The following is an 18824-nucleotide window of genomic DNA, read 5'->3' on the forward strand; positions in this document are numbered from 1 at the left end:
ATCCCTGTGGCTGGAGGGGAGATCAAGAAAGGCTTGATGGGGAAGGTGGCACTGGGGCTGAGCCTAAAAGATGAGTGGGATTTGTACAGATGGAGATGGAAGAAAAGGCATGCTAGATAAAGGGCACAGCGGGACCAATGGCATGGAGGGAAGAAGGCTGAAGAACAAGGGGGGAAAGGAGTAGTGGAAAATAAGCCTGAAAACTAGGTTAGGAATGGAGAGGACAGGCCTGGGAAGGTCACGCTCATCGTTTTCGATTTATTTAGTGGGAAACAACAGTTTTTTAGCAGAGTTTTGCTCTAGAACAAAAGGTCAGCTAACAAAGTAGGACATGTCAGAGAGAGGAAGAACTGGGGACAGGGCGATTCCTGGAATCTGTTCCCTCATGCATCCATTCAACAGATATTTATGGTGCACCTGGTAAGCACCAAGCACTGTTTGGGTGCTTGTGAGATATTAGGGAGCAAAACTGGCAACAGGTCCTGCCCTCGAGGAGTTTACATTCTACTGGAAGAAAACAGACATAAACAATAACATAATAAGTAAGTAAATTAGAAAGTACATTAGATGATGATAAGAGTGATGGAAAAGAACAAGAAAAGCAGAGTGGAAACAGGAGGCAGGGGCAGGCAGGGCAAGGGTGTGGGATGAAGTGCAGCGCGGTCAGGGACATCTTTGGGAAAAGAGGAAGGCCAGGCACTGTGGCTCACGCCTGTAATCCCAGCACTTTGGGAAGCCAAAGTGGGTGGATCACCTGCAGTCAGGAGTTTGAGACCAGCCTGGCCAACACGGTGAATCTCCATCTCTACTAAAATACAAAACTCAGTCAGATGTGGTGGCGGGCGCCTGTAATCCTAGCTACTCAGGAGGCTGAGGCAGGAGAATCGCTTGAACCCAGGAAGCAGAGGTTGCAGTGAGCCGAGATTGCACCACTTCACTCCAGCCTGGGCAACAGCACAAGACTCTGTCTCAAAAAAATAAATTAACAAATAAATAATAAAATATAAAAACTAAAAAATGAAGAAGGTGAGGGTGAGAGGCAAGTGGACGTCTGGGGAAACGGCCAGGACAAAGGCCCAAGGGCTGGGGTAACCTGGTGTGTTCTGGGAGGAGCAGAAGGAGATCCTTATGCCTGGAGTGGAGCGGGTGAGGAAAAGAGGAAGAATGGAGTCAGAGAGTGGGGAGAAGGCCCTGAATTTCACTCTCTGACAGCAGGGGTGGTAGCGGGTTCTGAGCACAGGAATGATAGGAATAGACTTAAATTTTAAAAAGCTCCCTCTCCTGTGATGTATCTAGACAACAGAACATTATTCAGCATTAAAAAGAAATGAGCTATCTGGCCATGAAAAGACATGAAGGAACCTTAAATGAATGTTAGTAAGTCAGAGAAGCCAATCTGAAAAGGCGACATACTGTGAGTTCAAGCATATGACATCCTGGAAGAGGCAAAACTGTGGAGATGGGGAAATGGCCAGTGGTTGCCAGGCATTAGGATGGAGGGAGGGATGAACAGGTGGAGCTCAGAGGATTTTTAGGGCAGTGAAACTTCTGTATGATACCATAAGAGTGGACAGATGCCATTACACATTTGTTCAAACCCATAGAATGCACAACGCCAAGAGTGAACCGTCATGCAGATTTTGGATGCTGGGTGATACGATGAGTCAGTGCAGCTCACCTATTATAGCAAATGTGCCACTCTAGTGCAGGATGTTGATCATGGGGGAGGCTATACCAGAGATATATGGGAAATCTCTGTACCTTCCTCTTCATTTTGCTGTGAACTTAAAATTGCTATTAAAAAAATTTTTTTTAAAGACTGCCTCTCAAGCATTAGCAGGGAGATCACTGAGAAGGCAACCACAGCAGTCCACACAAAAGATGACAGCAGCTTGGGCCAGGGTAGCAATGGTGGGTGTGGGAAGATGGGATGTGCGAGAACTGGGCTTATGCTGAAGGCACAGTCACCAGGGCTCCTGATGAGCAGGATGTCAGGTGTGAGAGACAAGCAAGAGTCAAAGATGACTCCAAGGTTCCTTAGACAAATAAAGGTGACAGTTAATAAGGATCTTCAGCTGCAGCTCATGGAAAGGAAAGGAAGGAACAAACACAAGTCATGTTGTGGCAACTCAATGGAAAAGACTTGACAATTCATCTTAACACAGGAATGGCAGAGAAGGCCAAATTCTGTGATTCATTCAATGCCTTTATCAAGACTCAACTCTATCCAGCTTGGGAAAGGCCCTGGGGACACAGTGGTGAGCATGACAGCATCGCCCCTGGCTTGATGGAACTTACCAAGCCAACCAGCAATGTATTATTCCATTATTATTCATTTAATTGTAGTTTCAATAAATTAATATATAAATTAATAAAATTATTGAATATTAAATATGCACAATAGGTATAGCATAAAATATAAACATTTAATATGGAATATAAATTAAATAGAAATACAATTTAATTTTAGTAATTTAATACTTAACTACCAATGCTGTTATTGCATAATAGGATTAATTCATATTACAATACTCCATGGCAAACATTGTATTAGACAATGAGAATTCCAGACAAATAACAAATAAGAAATAGTAGGTGTGAAGTCGAGTGCAGTGACTCCTGCCTGTAATCCCAACACTTTGGGAGGCTGAGGCAGGCGATCGTTTGAGGTCAGGAGTTCGAGGCCAGCCTGGCCAATATGGTGAAACCCCATCTCTACTGAAAATACAAAAAACAGCCAGATGGTGGCACATGCCTGTAATCCCAGCTGCTCAGGAGGCTGAGACACAAGAATCGCTTGAACCTGGGAGGCAGAGGTTGCAGTGAGCCAAGATCGAGATCGTGCCACTGCACTCTAGCCTGGGCAACAGAGCAAGACCGTCTCAAAAAAAAAAAAGAAAAAGAAATGGTAGGTGTGCACCATTATAATCCCATTCAGTGAGAGTTTTAGAAGTAGCATGGATAGAGGGTGGTGGACCCATGGGGATAGAGCAGCCATCTGCCTGAAGGGTGAAGACTGCATGGGCTTGAGGAATGGCTGGGCGCTGCTGGGAAAGGGAGTGTGCAGTCGTGGGGACCAACGAGGCTGGGTGTGAGGGTGGCGGCAGGCGAGCCGGAGTCACATGGCCCTAGCTGGAGCAGACACTCCCACATTTTGAGCCTAGATGAAGGACTCTTGGTTCCATGGGGACAAGGATTCAGACTGTTTTGTCCACCCTGTGTCTCTGGGACCCCACAAGTCCCTGTGTTCACTAGGCCCAACAAATTTACTTTGAATAGACAGAAGAGAGGGAGGGGAACCGAGGTGAAGCCAATGAATGACCCCTTCAGAAGACAGGTTAAGTCAGAAAAGAATTTGGGAGCTTCCTGGCCACTATAGAAACGAGGCAGTCTGAGACTCAGCCCTAGCCCTTGAGGGGAGGATCCGGAGCCAAGCCAGTGCTGGAGTTCTGGAAGCTCTATGGAGACAGGAACCCTCTGTGGGGTCCCCAGCAGGTGCTGGAATACCTGTATTTCCTGGATGCTTTCCTCCTCCCTGGCATCCACCTTCTTCTCAACCCCCTCACCGCGGAGCAAGGCTTCCAGGGTGGTGCTTTCTGAGGTGAACCCATCCTTCTTCAGGGGAAGCTCCACTTCTGAAAAACAAAGATAGAAAGGCAGGTCAGGACACTAGAAGCAGGCGGGGCAGGAGGGACAGTCCTGGAGGACACGCAGGGCCCAGGGCCCCTGAGGAGGACTTCTGGAGGGAGAGGAACACTGGGGCCCCGTTCAGCTTTTCCATCTCCGTTTCATAATCCAGAGACAGATTCCGATCACGCCCACACCCCCAGAGGAAGCTGAGCCAGAGCAGAAAGGGTGCGGGGTGGATGTGGGCTCACACGGCCATGCTTCTGCCTCTCCAGCCAGGACATCGGGCAAGGCAGGCGTCGGGAGCCTGGAGCCCTTACTGCATCCGCAAAGCGAGGATAACAACGCCCAACCCCACAGGTGGTTTTGTAAGGAGAAATGTGTTCAGCTGCGTTAAAGTATTTTGAAAACTCAAGCAACACACAATGCTGGCAACCAAGGATGCTCATTTCCTCCTATCCCAGCTCTTGTCTGGCAACCCCATGACCCCCTCATGGCCATGCTGGCTGCCCAGCTCTGGCTTCCTCCATGAAAAGCTAGTTCAGCCTCAGAGAGGCTATTCTCATCCACCCAGGGGGAAATGAGAGCCTCAAAAGCCACGGGAAGAGAAGGAGCAAGGGTGAATGCCTCACAGGCCCCGGATGAGCAGAGTGGCCACTGCACGGCCGCATACCACGACCTTTTTTTCTGAAGGTATCAGGAGTTTGATCAGCTACCTGGGGCTTGAGGTCACCAAGCCAGCAGAGAAGTGGCAACCCGAGCCAGCCCTGCCCAGAAGAGAGACCGTAGAGAAGCTGAACCCCTTCCTCCAGATGTCCCGAGCTCCTGACCTGACAGAGGGCTGGTGTGTTACTTTCTTTTCTTTTCTTTCTTTGCTTCCTTCCTTTCTTTGCTTTCTCTCCCTCCCTCCTTCCCTTCTTTCTTTCTTTCCTTTCTCTTTCTTTTTTCCTTTCTTTCCTTTCTCCCTTCCTCCCTCCCTCTTTCCTTCCTTCCTTTCTTTTCTTTCTTCCTTTCTTTTCTCTTTTACAGACAGGGTCTTACTTTGTCACCCAGGCTGGAGTACAGTGGCACTATCATAGCTCACTGCAGCCTCAAACTTCTGGCCTCAAGCAATCCGTCTGCCTCAGCCTCCCAAAGCACTGGGCTTACAAGCAGGAGCCACCGTCCCCTGCTGTTTTTTCAATTAAACATACCAACCTAAGGTACAGGTGATCATTCTGATTTACTACAAAATATTTCTTCAACCTCTCCTCTGATCCTGCACCTCATACCCCCACACTGCCACAATTTGATATGTGGTCCCTACCATTGTGCCAGGTAAGCCGGGGGCAGGAACTATGATGCAGTGGTGCCCTAGAAAACAGGAGAGATGAATGGCCTGCCCTTGTGGGGGTATTGAGAGTTTAGTGTAGGGACTATTTACAGAGATGGGGGGAGGAGATTAAGGGATCCAACAAGGTAAAGCACCCCAGGTGGGTTTGGGGCAGGGGTGAGGGTGGGGAGGAGCCATGACCACTGCTGCTATTTTTAGAGGGACAGAGGGAGAGTGCTTTCAAGAACCTAAAGACAGCACCATTAGCAGAGCCCCGGGACAGGAGCTATGGCTTGCAGAGGCCAGGAACCAAAGGAAGGAACAGCCCAACCACTCTCTCCATCCATCCTGCATCAGCCTGCTGCATCCTCTCCCACGCACCAAACTTAAATGGAAGCAAGAGGGGAAGGGAGCCCCCTTCACACAGCCTGCTGAGGTCCAAGCAGGGTGAAGACGGAAAAGCATGGATCTGCAGGGGCAAATGGAAAGAGCAGCACCATCGAGCCTGCTCCACTGGGCTCTATCCCGACTCCAACAGAACCCTACCTACACTTTCCATTTCCTCCACCAGAAACAGAGAGAGTCTGACCAATTCATGAGGAAGGGGCACGCAGGCATCTATTAAAACTGAACAAATGCACACCCGTGGGTGACCAGCCCCCAGAAAAAGAAGGTGGGAAGGAGAAACAGCATCTAAAATCTCTTGAGAGACAAAGTCTTTGGGATTTTTCTTACCTAAAAAGGAGAGCAAAGGATCCACTTCTCATCAAGAAGCGCTACCACAAAATCAGCCACCTCTGGATCCATCTACTCATTCAACAAATATTTACTGAGTACCTGCCATGTGACCACCATTGTGCTGGGACTAGGGACACAGGAGGCGAACCAAATAAAGACAGACCCTGCCTTTAGGAGGCTTCCAATCCAAAGAGACAGGTACTAAATGCTAAATACAAAATCAAAATGCAATTACGAATTGTCTTAAGTGCTACGGAGGAAAACGACAGAATGAAATGTGAAAGAACAAACGTAGAGGGGTCTACCTTAGATCAGGGAGTCAGGGAAGGCCTGTGTGATGAAGTTACATTTAAGGCGAGTGTCAGAAAAACAGCCAACTGTCTGCTTTAATGAGCTCAGGGTGTGCAGCTCCACAGCCTGCTCTGATGACATATTACTCCTTCTCCCAAGTCAGAAAAGTCTTCCAAATGTCTCATCTAAAGCAATTAGCATGTGTTGCCTCATGTCCTGTCCTCAGTCAAAAGAGAACAGCTGGCCACGATCCCTCAAACTTATAATAATCAAATATACATAGAGTTGAAGTTCATATTTTAGTATCCCCCTTAGCCTTCGCAGCACTAAATAAATCCTATTTATTACTGTTATTTCCCAGAATTGTACAGCATTTTAGAGCTAGAAAAGACCTTACAGATCATCTAATTCAATCATCTCACTTTGTAGATGAGTCACCCGAGACCCAGAGAAGTTAAGTAACCACCAAAAGCCACACAGTAGGATGAGAATGCAGCTGAATGATCTTTCCGAGATGTCACTGAAATCATGACAAGGGCCCCCACTCATTGTATTCTTATTAGTGGTTGACAGGCTCAGACTGAGCCTGACTGGGCTTTGGTACATCCGTGTACATGCAGAGGGCTTGGAAAGCAGCAAACATTCAAAACTTAGCAGCTGTTACTGCTACATATCAATCCCCACTACACCCAAGAGCACAGTTATTAACCCATTTTACAGATGAGAGCAGTGTTGCTTGTAGAGGTTGAGAACTTGCTTGATATCACACAGCTGGTAAGAGGCAAAGCCCAGCCTTGAACTCAATCTGCCTCTAGACCCAGTCACCTAATTAGGCTGCATGGACTCCACCCTGTCTCTCTGTGGTCCTTCCTTGAAAAATCTTTTTCCAAACCTTTATGCATTTTCATTGCATTCTGAGACTCACTCCCTAGTTTCCGTATGTCAGGATAAAAGGCAGATCTTTAGCTGAGGATGAGGGCAGTTTCGTGTCATGGTTTTGGGTGCTGCTCTATATGACCATCCCCATGCCATGTTCACCATTCTGCAACAGTATCTACAAACTATAGAATGTTCCATCAATAGTGAACTTCCCCCCTTCCTTCTCCTGCTCCTCCTTCCTCCTCTGCTAAATATGCCTCCATCCTGCTTTCCCGTAATTGAATCTACTCTCTTGGTCCTCTTTAACCAACCTTTACTAGATAGGCACAGTAGAAGAATCAAGAGGGAAAACAGAACCAAATGGGAAAAGTGAAATAGAAAAAGCAAGAAGGGATCTCCAATAGTATCGCGAGTCCAATCCCTTGAACAGGAAAGTGAAGCACAGAAAGATATAGAGATTCTCCCAGGGTCACAGAGACATTTAGTGGCATCACGCTTCCCTAATTACCACAATATTTGATTGGCTCCTATAGATTCTGCCTTCAGACAGCCCTGAAGTCAAACCCTAGCCTTGCCATGTATTAGTAAAGGGACCATGGGCTAGCTATGTAACCTAAGCCTCCATTTCCATATGTGTTAAATGGGTGTGGTCATAGTATCTATTTCACAGTGCTGGCGAATCAAACATGGTAATGCACTGCATAAAGAAACTCTAAACTAATCCACAAAAAAAAAAAAAAACTAGTGTGATAAATAGGGTAGAAGATGAGGCTTATCAATTTTTGTTTTATTCTATTCAAAACTTAGATTCAAAATTAGATCATATATGTAAAGAATCTGGCCAGGCGCAGTGGCTCAAGCCTGTAATCCCAGCACTTTGGGAGGCTGAGACGAGCGGATCACGAGGTCAGGAGATCGAGACCATCTTGGCTAACACGGTGAAACCCCGTCTCTACTAAAATACAAAACTAGCCGGGCGACGTGGCGGGCGCCTGTAGTCCCAGTTACTTGGGAGGCTGAGGCAGGAGAATGGCCTAAATCCGGGAGGCGGAGCTTGCAGTGAGCTGAGATCCGGCCACTGCACTCCAGTCCGGGCGACAGAGCGAGACTCCGCCTCAAAAAAAAAAAAAAAAAAGAATCTACAGCATTGTAAGTACCCTAAAATGCTAGATGTAATTCCCGAAGTTTGAATCGTTTTATTTCAATGGTACAGCTGCACTGTCCAACAGAAATGTAATACGGGCCATTTATGTAATTTTTAACTTACCAGTAGTCACATGCACAAAAAGGAAGAAAGTCAAGTGTCATTAATTTTAATAAGATATTTTATCTCATCTGATATTTCTAAAACATTGCCATTCAACATGAAATCAATATAAAAATATGGATGCAAAATTTTACATTCTTTTATCTGCATTGTCTCCAAAGTCTGGTGGGTATTTTCCACTTAGAGCGTATCTCAATTCAGACTAGCCACATTTCAAGTGCTCCATAGCCACACTTGGTTACTAGCTACCACAATCGACAGTGCAGGTTTGCAGCATTAAAAGTAACATTGACTATGACTTTGCTTCCAAAAACTGGAAAGAATTTTACTGTGGTTCTTAATGTTGCGTAGGTAATACCTGCTGAGTACCATTCCAAGAGAGTTCTAGCGGACCACTGCAAACCCTGGTTGCAAAGCATGATGGGTAAGGCCTGCAAGGTCAGAGTGAAAGGGTAGCCACCCCTCCCTACAAACAAACACAGGGTGCACTCTGCCTCCTGACCACAGGAGGTCCCAGAGTGAAGGGGAAAGAAAGGTAACAGGTTCAAGCCCTTGCACAAAGTATGTCCCAGACACACTTCTTTTGAGCCCTCAGGGATTTCATTTATTCAATTTTATTTGATTATGGCCCATCTGGATATAGGATTTAATATTTTTTTAAAGTGTACTCATTTTGAACCTCACACAAATTTGGGGCCCACATAACCCGACAGGAGTCATTGAATCTTTAACATTAAAAGAAAATGGTCCAAAACACACACACAATTCATCTTTAAATTAGCCTGATTTTATACACATGGATATAAACCCATGGATCGTTACTCTCTCCACAGCGGCAGCAGCTGTCACCCAAGCCAGCTGCCTCCCTGGGCCCCCGTAAGCAGCTCTGCCTCTACTTCTAATTGGGAACAGAGATACTCCTTGGGTGACTTCCAGCACAATCCATCACACCAGAGACAGCTTCTGTGCAAACCGAAGCAAATCGGTTTCTAAATAAGAAAAAACCTCCTAGACAAACAAGGATTGAAGCATAGAAAGTCTTTAAAAAAAAAAAAACAAAAAAAGCACAAATAAAAGCAAAAAAAAAAAAAAATGTCCAGCCAAGAGCAGTGGCTTCTTCTCTTCAGGGCTACAGACAGGGCAGCCATCCTCTTGGGTGCAGATCAAAGCCACAAGCTTTTGACACAGGTGCCCCAAGCCTGCCACCCAACGCACTGAAAGCAAAGCTTCCACTGGGTTGTTGGAGCCACCGAGCTCATTAACAGGATGCAGGCGAGATGAGTCTGAAAGTGCAACATGGGAGCACAGTGAGTAATTAAATCCCAGGTCATTTAAAAATGCAAACGCCACGAATGTCATGAGCTCCCCAAGCCTCTGACTCCTTCTCCTTCGTTATTTGGCTCAGGATGGAGGATTGGAAACCTGAGAGTCGTATATGGATTATAATAAAATATGCCATATAGAAAACAGATTAAGACAGTTCTTCTTTGGGGAAATATACAAGGAGAGGAGCTGTCTGTTAGCTGTCGAGTTTGCAAGAGATACCATCTTTCGGGAGGCAGTGTGCTCTGCCAACAGACAGACTGCCCCAAGGGAAATTGTGGTGAGGCACCCCGACAAGGCACATCCATCCGTCCATCCATCATGGGCTCCCTCTGACGCAGGGGCCTGGAGATAGAGTTATGGTGCAAAAAGGAGGGAGAAATCCCACAGACAATGGCAAAGAATCCTCCTGCTAGATCATGAGTGCTCAATTTTTTTTTTTAGCTGCCTCTAGTTTTCCTTTAAAAATACAAACGTGTAGTTTTCTCATCTGGGTGCTTATTATTTTGAGGAGTTAAGCTCATCATATTTCCTTGGATTTATACACCAACTTACACTAAGGAGAAAGGCGCTTAAGAATCATTATTTCATTTATCCCCATCAGACTGTCAGACTCGTGAGGAGGGAGAAGGGAGGGAGGCATTGTTATCTCTCACCTCACAGGGGAAGAGACTGGGGAGGGGGGTCAGAGACCTGATTTCCTAAGATGGTGGCAGGCCTAGGGATCCATCTGCTCATTCCCTAGGGGTGCCACTTTCTTGGCCGCCTTTGACTCCCTGTTTTGTGACTCATAAAGCTCAAAATAGATGAGGTTCACATTGAGGACCCATCACCCAGGCTGCACCCTGCAGGCCCTGTTACCACTTGCTTCAGAATCTCAGGATATCCATACAACAGGAGGACTCATCCCTCCCCCATATGGCCTCTGCAGTGCCTACCCTCTCACCCCTAAGTAGACATGCCAGGATGGGTTCCAGCATCCAGATATCAGGACCACAGATAAGCATTCTCCCACCCCGAGATACAGAAAAACACCCGCACTGCCCAAGGAAGCTGACCACTGAGCTGCCAGCAGACCAGGTAAATGCAGCTACCAGGAGGGTGAGAACGGGGAGGGTGGTGGGAGTGGACAGAATGCGGGCAGCATTTCCAAAGGCAAGGTCAGGGAATCAGGAGAGGCTGGTCAGATGGTACAGAGTGTCAGTTAGACAGGATGAATATGTCCTGGAGATCTATCTGTTGTGCAGCATGGCGACTCCAGTTATTAGCAATGAAAATTGCTGAGAGAGTCGATCTTAAATGTTCTCACCCACACACAAAAAAATGACAAGAATGTGGACTGATAGATACATTAACTAGCTTCATTTAGTCATTTCACAATGTATACATATATTTAAACATCACATTGTATGCCATAAATATATATAATTTTTATTTGTCAATTATGCCTTAATAAAGCTTGGAGGGAATAAAAAATAATAATAAATAAAAATTCAGGCTGGGCGCAGTGGTTCATGCCTATAATCCCAATATTTTGGGAGGCAAGGCAGGTAGATCACTTGAGGTCAGGACTTTGAGACCAGCTGGCCTACGTGGTGAAACCCCATCTCTACCAAAAAACACAAAAATTAGCCATGCGTGATCATACGCACCTGTAGTCCTAGCAACTAGAGAGGCTGAGGTGGAAGAATCACTTGAACCTGGAAGGGGGAGGTTGCAGTGAGCCAAGATCATGCCACTGCACTCCAGCCTAGGTGACAGAGTGAGACACTGCTTCAAAAAAAAAAAAAAAAAAAATGCATAGTTCAAAGGAATACAGACAACCGGAAAGTGCAAAAAGCTGCTCTGGGATGAACTCTCAGCTCCATTACCCTAAAGCACACACTTGGCCGTGATCTCCTATCTGTAAAACTGGGAGAACAAAACCCACTTCCCGCTAGTGTTATGGGGCCAAAGAAGATAATACACATGAAGTGCCCGGCACAGGCAGAATGCTCAAGAAGTGTGAGCTCCCTTCTTTCCACCTCCTACAGTTTCCCTCTCCTTGTGCTTTTCAGCAAAAACCCCTCACCTTTCTGACACTCTAAGACCACCAGACATGGTGAGTGAGGCACAGCTAACCCCTCCATGGGCATGAACCCAGCGGGGATAGAAACGGATGGAATCTGAGGCAGGTAAGAGGATGGAAGAGGCTGAGAATGAGACGCAGCTGGAAAGCAGAGACGCTGGTGCTGCTCCAAGTCCAGGGTGACCATTGCTCCTGCAGCTTCGGGGGAAAAAAATCATGGCAGAGCCACAGTGGAAGATAACCTACTTTATCCCTTCATTTGACAAGTAATTATCAAGCACCTACTATGTATCGACTCTGTTCTAGGTGCTGGGGCAATGACTCTGAAGAAAAGAGACAAAAATCCCAGCCCTCATACAATTTATATTCTAGCAGGAGAGAAACAATGCATGAAGCAAACAAGTGAAACCTTCAGCGTGACAGATGGTAATCAGTGCTTTGGAGGAAAAACAGAGCCAAGGAGGAGAAGTTGGAGTGTCAGGGTGATGGGAGGGGGTTACACTTTTAAATGTGGCCAGGAAAGTGCAAGCCTGAAGGAAGAGAGAGAGGGGGCTACGCTGACATCCAGGCAAAGACGTTCCAGGCAAAGGAGCCTTCAGTGCAAAAGCTCGGAAGCCGGCCCATCTGCCTGGAGCAGGGTGAGCCAGGGGGATGATAGGAGACCAGCTTGGGGAGCTACAGGGGCACTGAAGGCCATGTAGGCACCTGCAAGAATGTTGGTGTCCACCCAAGTGCAATGGCAAGGCACTGGAGGTATTGAGCAAAGCATGATATAATGATGCCTACATGTTAACAGAATCACTCTGAGAATAAGTGAAGGGTGTCGGAGCAGATGTGGGGTGACCAGTGAGGAGTTACTGCAAAATGTATGGAGCCTCTTAATGAGTCTGGTGCTTGAGGAGGGAGCTATGCACAATATGGACAGAGCTCTGTCCTCATGGTACTTACATTGTGGTTCTCACATGTGTCCTGGGGGCAGTAGGCACTGGGGAGCAGTCCCCTGAGCAGGGGGCTTCCCCACCAGTGAACCAGGATGGAGGCCAAGGAGGGAGGCTGGTGTCAGTGCAAAGGGGGCAAAGGTATGAAGCCACACCAGGGTGAGCCCATGGATAAATGGTTCTTCAAGAAGAAAGTGGACCAGCCTAGCCCAAGAGCAGGGAAAAAGATCCAGCCACATGGGTCTGGCCTGGCATACCGTGGTCTAACAGGTGTAGTAAAAGCAGAGAGGAGGCCTTCCGAGTTCATCTCTGTGCCCTGGGCCATGGGTGCCTCAGGGCTGAGTTCTGGGACATAGGAGTGAGGTCCCACAGCCAAGTTCTAGGTCATCTATAGACAGGGAGCTTTTAAAAGGCTTTAAGACAGAGCTGGGCATGGTGGCACATGCCTGAATTCCCAGCTACTCAGGAGGCAGGGGCAGGAGGAGGATCACTTGAACCCAGGAGTTCACATATAGCCTGAGGAACACAGCAAGGCTCGTCTAAAAATAAATAAATAAAATAAAATGAATAGACTCTAAGGCAGAGTGAGTTGCCATTCTGGGCCAGATGGCACACACTTTTCCAGCGAGGCAGCGAGCTATCTGCAGCAAATTCATTGTCGGTGCTGGGGACGGGAACTGTGTTGCAGAGACCCACCCAGCAGTGCAGTGTGGAGGTGGCATCACAGTGCCTCCTCACACTTGCCAAGTCCTCCACCCTCCATCCCACATGCCTCTCAGAATAACCCTGCAAAACCACTGTGACCCACATCTCACAGATGAAGGACTGGGGTAGGAGTGGTTAGGAAATTGTCCAGCATCACAAAGCCAGTGGGTGGAGGGATCTAGACTTGAACCTAGGCCTTGTGATCCCTGTTTGGTGCCTCTCCTCCAGCAGAACAAGGATATTTGGACAGGGAAGACCCCTACAACCCAGAACCAAAGAGGCAAGATGGCAACACTTGGGTCCCCCGGCCAGGCTGGGAACCGCAAGGGAAGCCAAGGTCAGCAGCCCCAGCCCTCTCCTCCCTGGCTGAGCCTCCCTCATCTGTGCAGTGGAGATGATGAGAGCTAGGTCATGTTCCCCAAGGTAGAGATCAAACACCAGACACGTCTCTTCCCCTCATCCCTTTAGAAATCTTTACTGCCCGTGGACCATGTGCCAAGCCTCATGCTGGGTGCTAGGGATACAGATGAAAAAACGATGGGCCCTCGTCATCAAGGTGCCCACCTCCCAGTGGGCAGAGGTACAGGTGAGGTGCCCACCTCCCAGTGGGCAGAGGTACAGGTGAGGTGTCCACCTCCTAGTGGGCAGAGGTACAGGTGAGCAGACGATGGTATAACTGGGTGATCCCTCCGACTCACAATCCATGCTCTACACGTAGCTCTGCCAGGTCCCACAGCAAAATATGACCATGGAAACTTGGCAGTAGCCATGCCACTGCCCTGCCCACTGCCTGCTGCCGGCCCACCTCCTTGGCCAGCCCAAGCTCCCAGAGCCCTGCAGAATACCAGCAAAGCTGGGGAACATGGGCAGAGCCAAGGACATCCAGACTTCATCCCCCAGTCCCTGCTCCTTTCCTGAGACTGACAGGAAGGCAAAAGGAGCAGATCACTTCCAGCACATAATAGACACAGCCTGAGTGGGGGCTGCATGCCCTGCCCTCCTCGCTCCAGCTCCCCTTCTCATGAGGCCAACCAGAGCTGACGAAGCTGCCGGTGCAGGCCTCCAGATGGATGGCTGCAGGCTCTGACACTGCAGGAAAGAGATAAATGACTGGTCATTTCCCCCTGATGCACTTGAAGGCATCCATTCTCCCAGCCGTACCAAGCTCAGGCAACCCCCCCTGCCCAGAGCCAGATAAGCACTGACAGATGGGGGTGGGAGCCGGGGTGTCCTTCCCCTTCGGAAGGACACAGCCAGACTCCTCTGCAGGCCGGGAGAAGGTCGCGTTGTCCATTGGCTCACACCTGGCTCGAGGCTCCGCGGGTCCCTTCCTCCATCTCCCCCCTCTTGCCCACCCCCGCCTGGCTCATCCATCTGAAGAGCACACGGCAGAGGGGGAAGGCTAGGGGCAGAAGGAGCCGCTGACAGGCTCATCAATCTCAGGTTACATGCTTGGCACCTCGGCGTTCCTTAAGTTGTTCCCGGACTGGGAGGGTGTCGGAGGAGCCAGGGGCACTGTCTTGAGGAGAAAAGAAATCGCACCGAACATCAGAGAGCAAATGGTGGAGAAGCCTGGAGACTATTAAAATGTGGGCCATGTACAAAAGCAGTAGGGAACTAATTAAGATGCAGGATTTTCAAAAGCTGGGGAAGTTGGCCGCAGCCTGCTCCCATCTGTAGAGTTCTGGCAGTTCGGCGCAGCAGGGACAGCACCCTGGGCGGGTGAAGCAGGCCTCACCACCCCTGCTCAAGCAGGCGAGACTCGAGTCCCTCCATCTGGATAACCCCTTTGGGGGATACTCCTCTGCAGGTCCCTATGACTTGCTTGTTGGCCAGTCTATGTCCCTCTCTGCTTTGGGTCACCTAAAGCCACTGCTGTCTTCAGGGAGCCTGCCCTTTTGTTTGAGTTTCCCCCAACAACATGTGATGGGGCGATCATCCTGGTCATTCATCCCCAGTCATTGAAGGACTGCCAAAAACAGCAAAAACACAAGAGAAAGAACCCTATCCCTGGCTGCCCTCCCTCCCATCACCCTTGGAATTCGGCAAGGGTGGCAAAGAGCCACGCTGCTCCCCGAGTGTCCTGGAGCAGAAGGGATCGACAAGGCCTCAGGTGCATTCCAGGTGGGGGAGGAGCGTCAACTCTAAAGCCCTTTTCATCTGCGGGTCCAGGATAAGCGAGTGTGTCGGGCCTTGAAGCAACATGGCACCAGCTCCAGGAGGCTCCCCGTAGGGCTCTGTCCTTGGCATCACCAGGATCCCCTGGGAAATTAGCTTCCTAATTCTGTGCCGCAGTTTCCCAACCTCTAAAATGAAGATAATATCTGTCCCAGACCATGGGGACTGAAGGTCTGGGGTTGAAAGATGCTAAATTGATGTAAGCAGACTATCTGGGCATTTACTCCAAGGGGACACAAGTAAAAGTTTGTTCCCAGCCTTTGTCTTTTCTTCATTCAAAAAAAAAAGAAAAAGAAAGAAAGTGAAGTTAAAGGCCTCTTTTTTAATCAGCTGGCTTTTGCCCAACATCTGCTGTGCTCCCAGGCCTTCTGGTGGATATTTACTCTCCACCTTTCTCTTCTGCCAGCTCCACTCCCCCTTCACAAAGGACAGAGCCCTTTTCTTGGGGAGATGGTCCGGAGGAGGCCCCTTGGTGGCACCAGGCCCCTGCCCAAGTCTTCGTGTCGTAGAATTGTGATGTCTACATCATGAAACACCTTGCGTTCGCCTCTGTGGCCAAGTGCAAGCTGCAGAGAACACTGAACTCAATTGTCAGTCAGTGGGGAGAAATAATGTTGTGTGTGTTGTCCTTCAGACGCCCAGGCAAGTAGGAGGCTGCAAGATGTTTATTTAAGACTGACTGGAGGGGCGACGTTTGCCATGAGAAACACATAGGTCCAGGGACATCGAGAACACTTTCAAATTCCAAAGAGCTCTTCCCAGGTCTCAGGCCCTTCCTACCCCATGCAGACAGATTTTTATTTTCAGCAAATAGTAAAGAAACAGGGCTGGGCGCAGTGGCTCACGCCTGTAATCCCAGCACTTTGGGAGGCAGAGGCCGGCGGATTATGAGGTCAGGATATCGAGACCACGGTGAAACTTCATCTCTACTAAAAATACAAAAAATTAGCTAGGCATGGTGGCGGGCACCTGTAGTCCCAGCTTCTCGGGAGGCTGAGGCAGGAGAATGGCGTGAACCCGGGAGGCAGAGCTTGCAATGAGCCGAGATCATGCCACTGCACTCCCGCCTGGGCGACAGAGTGAGACTCGTCTCAAAAAAAAAAAGCAAAAAAACAAAACAAAAACAAAAAAAAAACACAACAACAAAAGAAACAGAAGAGGGATGGTGCATTTACCACACTGGAGGGGTGAGGACAGCAGGACTGGGGAGTCACTCCAGGAGGGAATAACTTCACCCAGGAACAAATGACTCGATGTCAGCCAAGACCCAGCTCCCCACTTTTTTTGAGACAGGGTCTCCCTCTGTCACCCAGGCTGGAGAGCAGTGGTGCAATCACAGCCCACTGCAACCTCAACCTCGTGGACTTCACTGATCCTCCTACCTCAGTCTCCCTAGTAGTGCCACTCTACCAGTGCCCACCACACTTGGCTAATTTTTCTATTTTTTGTAGAGATGGGGTCTTGGCATGTCACCCAGGCCCAACTCCCCACTTTCCAGCCTGGAATGTCCACTCATCCCACATAAGCAAAGTGCTTCGGGGACTGGATCAGAAAAGGACGGTTCTGTGGCCCTGTCCTCAGATCTTCTCCAACAGCCCTCAAGATTCTTGAACGTGCACCCCCCTCTCTTTGCCCTGACCTGGTTTCCTGACAGAGTTCCGCAGACCTGAGGTCAGCCACAACTCTGACCCTCGTTACCCCTGGACTTTGTTGCTGAAACCTGCCCATCACTGCTGGACTCAGGCAGGGACAGAAAGGAATATAGGAGGGACAAACTGAGTGTTGGCATAAATTTTTTGTGACATCTCCTCACTGTCCATAGGAGTCTGATGTGGACGGAAACTCATGCCTTGAGACAATTCTGCTCCAGGCCAGTGGCCCCTCCGTCTCTCAAAGAGCAGGCAGACTGTTCTCCCTCTTCCCCGAGGAGATGAGGACATGTCAGGGTACACTGAGTGGAACCCGGGCGGGCTTCAAGAGTCCTAGGCATAACTAGATTCCTGGAGCATCTTCTGTCAAAAGGAGCTCAGGGGAGCTCACACAGGAGGCTGGGAGGGAAGAAGAGGAAAGGACAGGCATCCTTAGGGGCTGGGTGGTGGAGGGGCACCAACGGTGGGTGGGTGGGTTGGTCTGGGGTTTGGTTTCTTACAACATAACCTCAGCCTTCCAGTTTCCATAAATTTAAAGAGATACAGCTCAGAATGGGCAAATTATCACTCTTCAGCAAGTTTTGCCCAGAGGATTATATACAATGTTATACAATTTGCTTTTTGTTGTGTATTTTGTTTTTATGCCACTTAGCAATATATCTTTAACATCTTTCCATTTTTTTTCTACTCATTAGTTTAAAGGACAAAATAATACTCCATTCATAGAATATACAAGTACTGTATATTTAACTAGCCCCCATCAATGAATCTTCTGGAAGTTTCCATTCTTTGTTGTTATTACAAACCATGCCACAATAAAAAATATATATCCAATATATATTATATGCATATATTTATTTATAGAATAAGTTCCTAGCAATAGAATGTCTGGGTCAAAGAGCATGTGTGTTTTAAATACCGGTAGGTGCTATTCATTGCACTTCAAAAGGTCATACCAATTCCATTGCAATGTGTAAAAGAGAGCCTCTCCCTCCATCTCCACCTCTGTTTCCTTCACCTGCTCCCCTCTCCTTGGGAAGGTCAGCCTCAGTCCACCCAGCTAATGGTCCTCGCCTCCTAGGAATTTGCAGCAAATTCTCCAGAGACTCTGGCCAGTGACTCTATCCTGAGTCACACACAAAGCATCAGCCAAAAAACTGAGCTCTCCTTGAGCCCAAATCAAGCGGAATAAAAATAAGAGATAGTGATTTTACAATACTGCCCAAGTTAGCCCTGTTAGCCCTCCTGAGGGAGGCCATACCCCCAAAAAGGGAGGAGTCCTCTCAAGTGGAAACTGCATTTTATGAATGATGAGAGCAGAGCCTCTGGAAGTTGGGCAGGTTGTACCCTCAAAGGGACCCCCACCAGGTGCACAGAAGAGGGGCTGAGATCTAGCTCGTGCTCTACTCACCCACCAGAAAGGGCATCATACATTTTGTAAACATCCACCCCCCAGGGGGCACCACCCTCCACTTTTACACAAACAAACCATATGGACTAGCCGAGGCCCTGGATGAAGTCACTCTTCTGAAATTTTGGCCTGTGCAAAAAATTGAAATGCAAACTTGCGTCACCTCTGGGAAGACAGTGGGTACATTTCTTTGACTGTGCTGTTTCTCATTCTCTAGATGGGCCCTGGCTGCTTGGAGGTACCAGGCTGAGGCTCGTAACCACTGACTCCAGGGCACTCCAACGTCCTCTTCATTCACCACCCACAGCTGCAGGCTGGCATGGTGGTACATTCTGGGAGCCAGGCGCAGCCCCGGCTGTTCAGACTCAGAATAGGATTTGGAAATGACAAGCATCTGGCCTAGGGTTTGTGGGGGTTGTTTTTGTGTTTTTAGTAGGC

The 18824-nt window shown here is 48.5% G+C and overlaps 1 protein-coding gene across 8 annotated transcripts in view; it reads right to left on the reverse strand.

The window, feature by feature from the left end:
- DPF3 (double PHD fingers 3) overlaps positions 1-18824 on the reverse strand; it is a 292122-nt gene that overhangs the window by 124692 nt on the left and 148606 nt on the right. For all 8 annotated transcript variants that reach the window (XR_001887453.1, XR_001887454.1, XM_017882782.1 and 5 more), the window contains one exon: positions 3508-3635. Coding sequence is in view for 6 of the 8 variants with exons in the window: in XM_017882782.1 (XP_017738271.1) it covers positions 3508-3635 (128 nt within the window). In the remaining 2 variants the exon portion in view is untranslated. The remainder of the gene's footprint in view (positions 1-3507; positions 3636-18824) is intronic.

The sequence above is a fragment of the Rhinopithecus bieti genome, unplaced genomic scaffold, assembly GCF_001698545.2.
Source record: "Rhinopithecus bieti isolate Rb0 unplaced genomic scaffold, ASM169854v2 scaffold_13259, whole genome shotgun sequence".
NCBI classification, from domain to species: domain Eukaryota; kingdom Metazoa; phylum Chordata; class Mammalia; order Primates; family Cercopithecidae; genus Rhinopithecus; species Rhinopithecus bieti.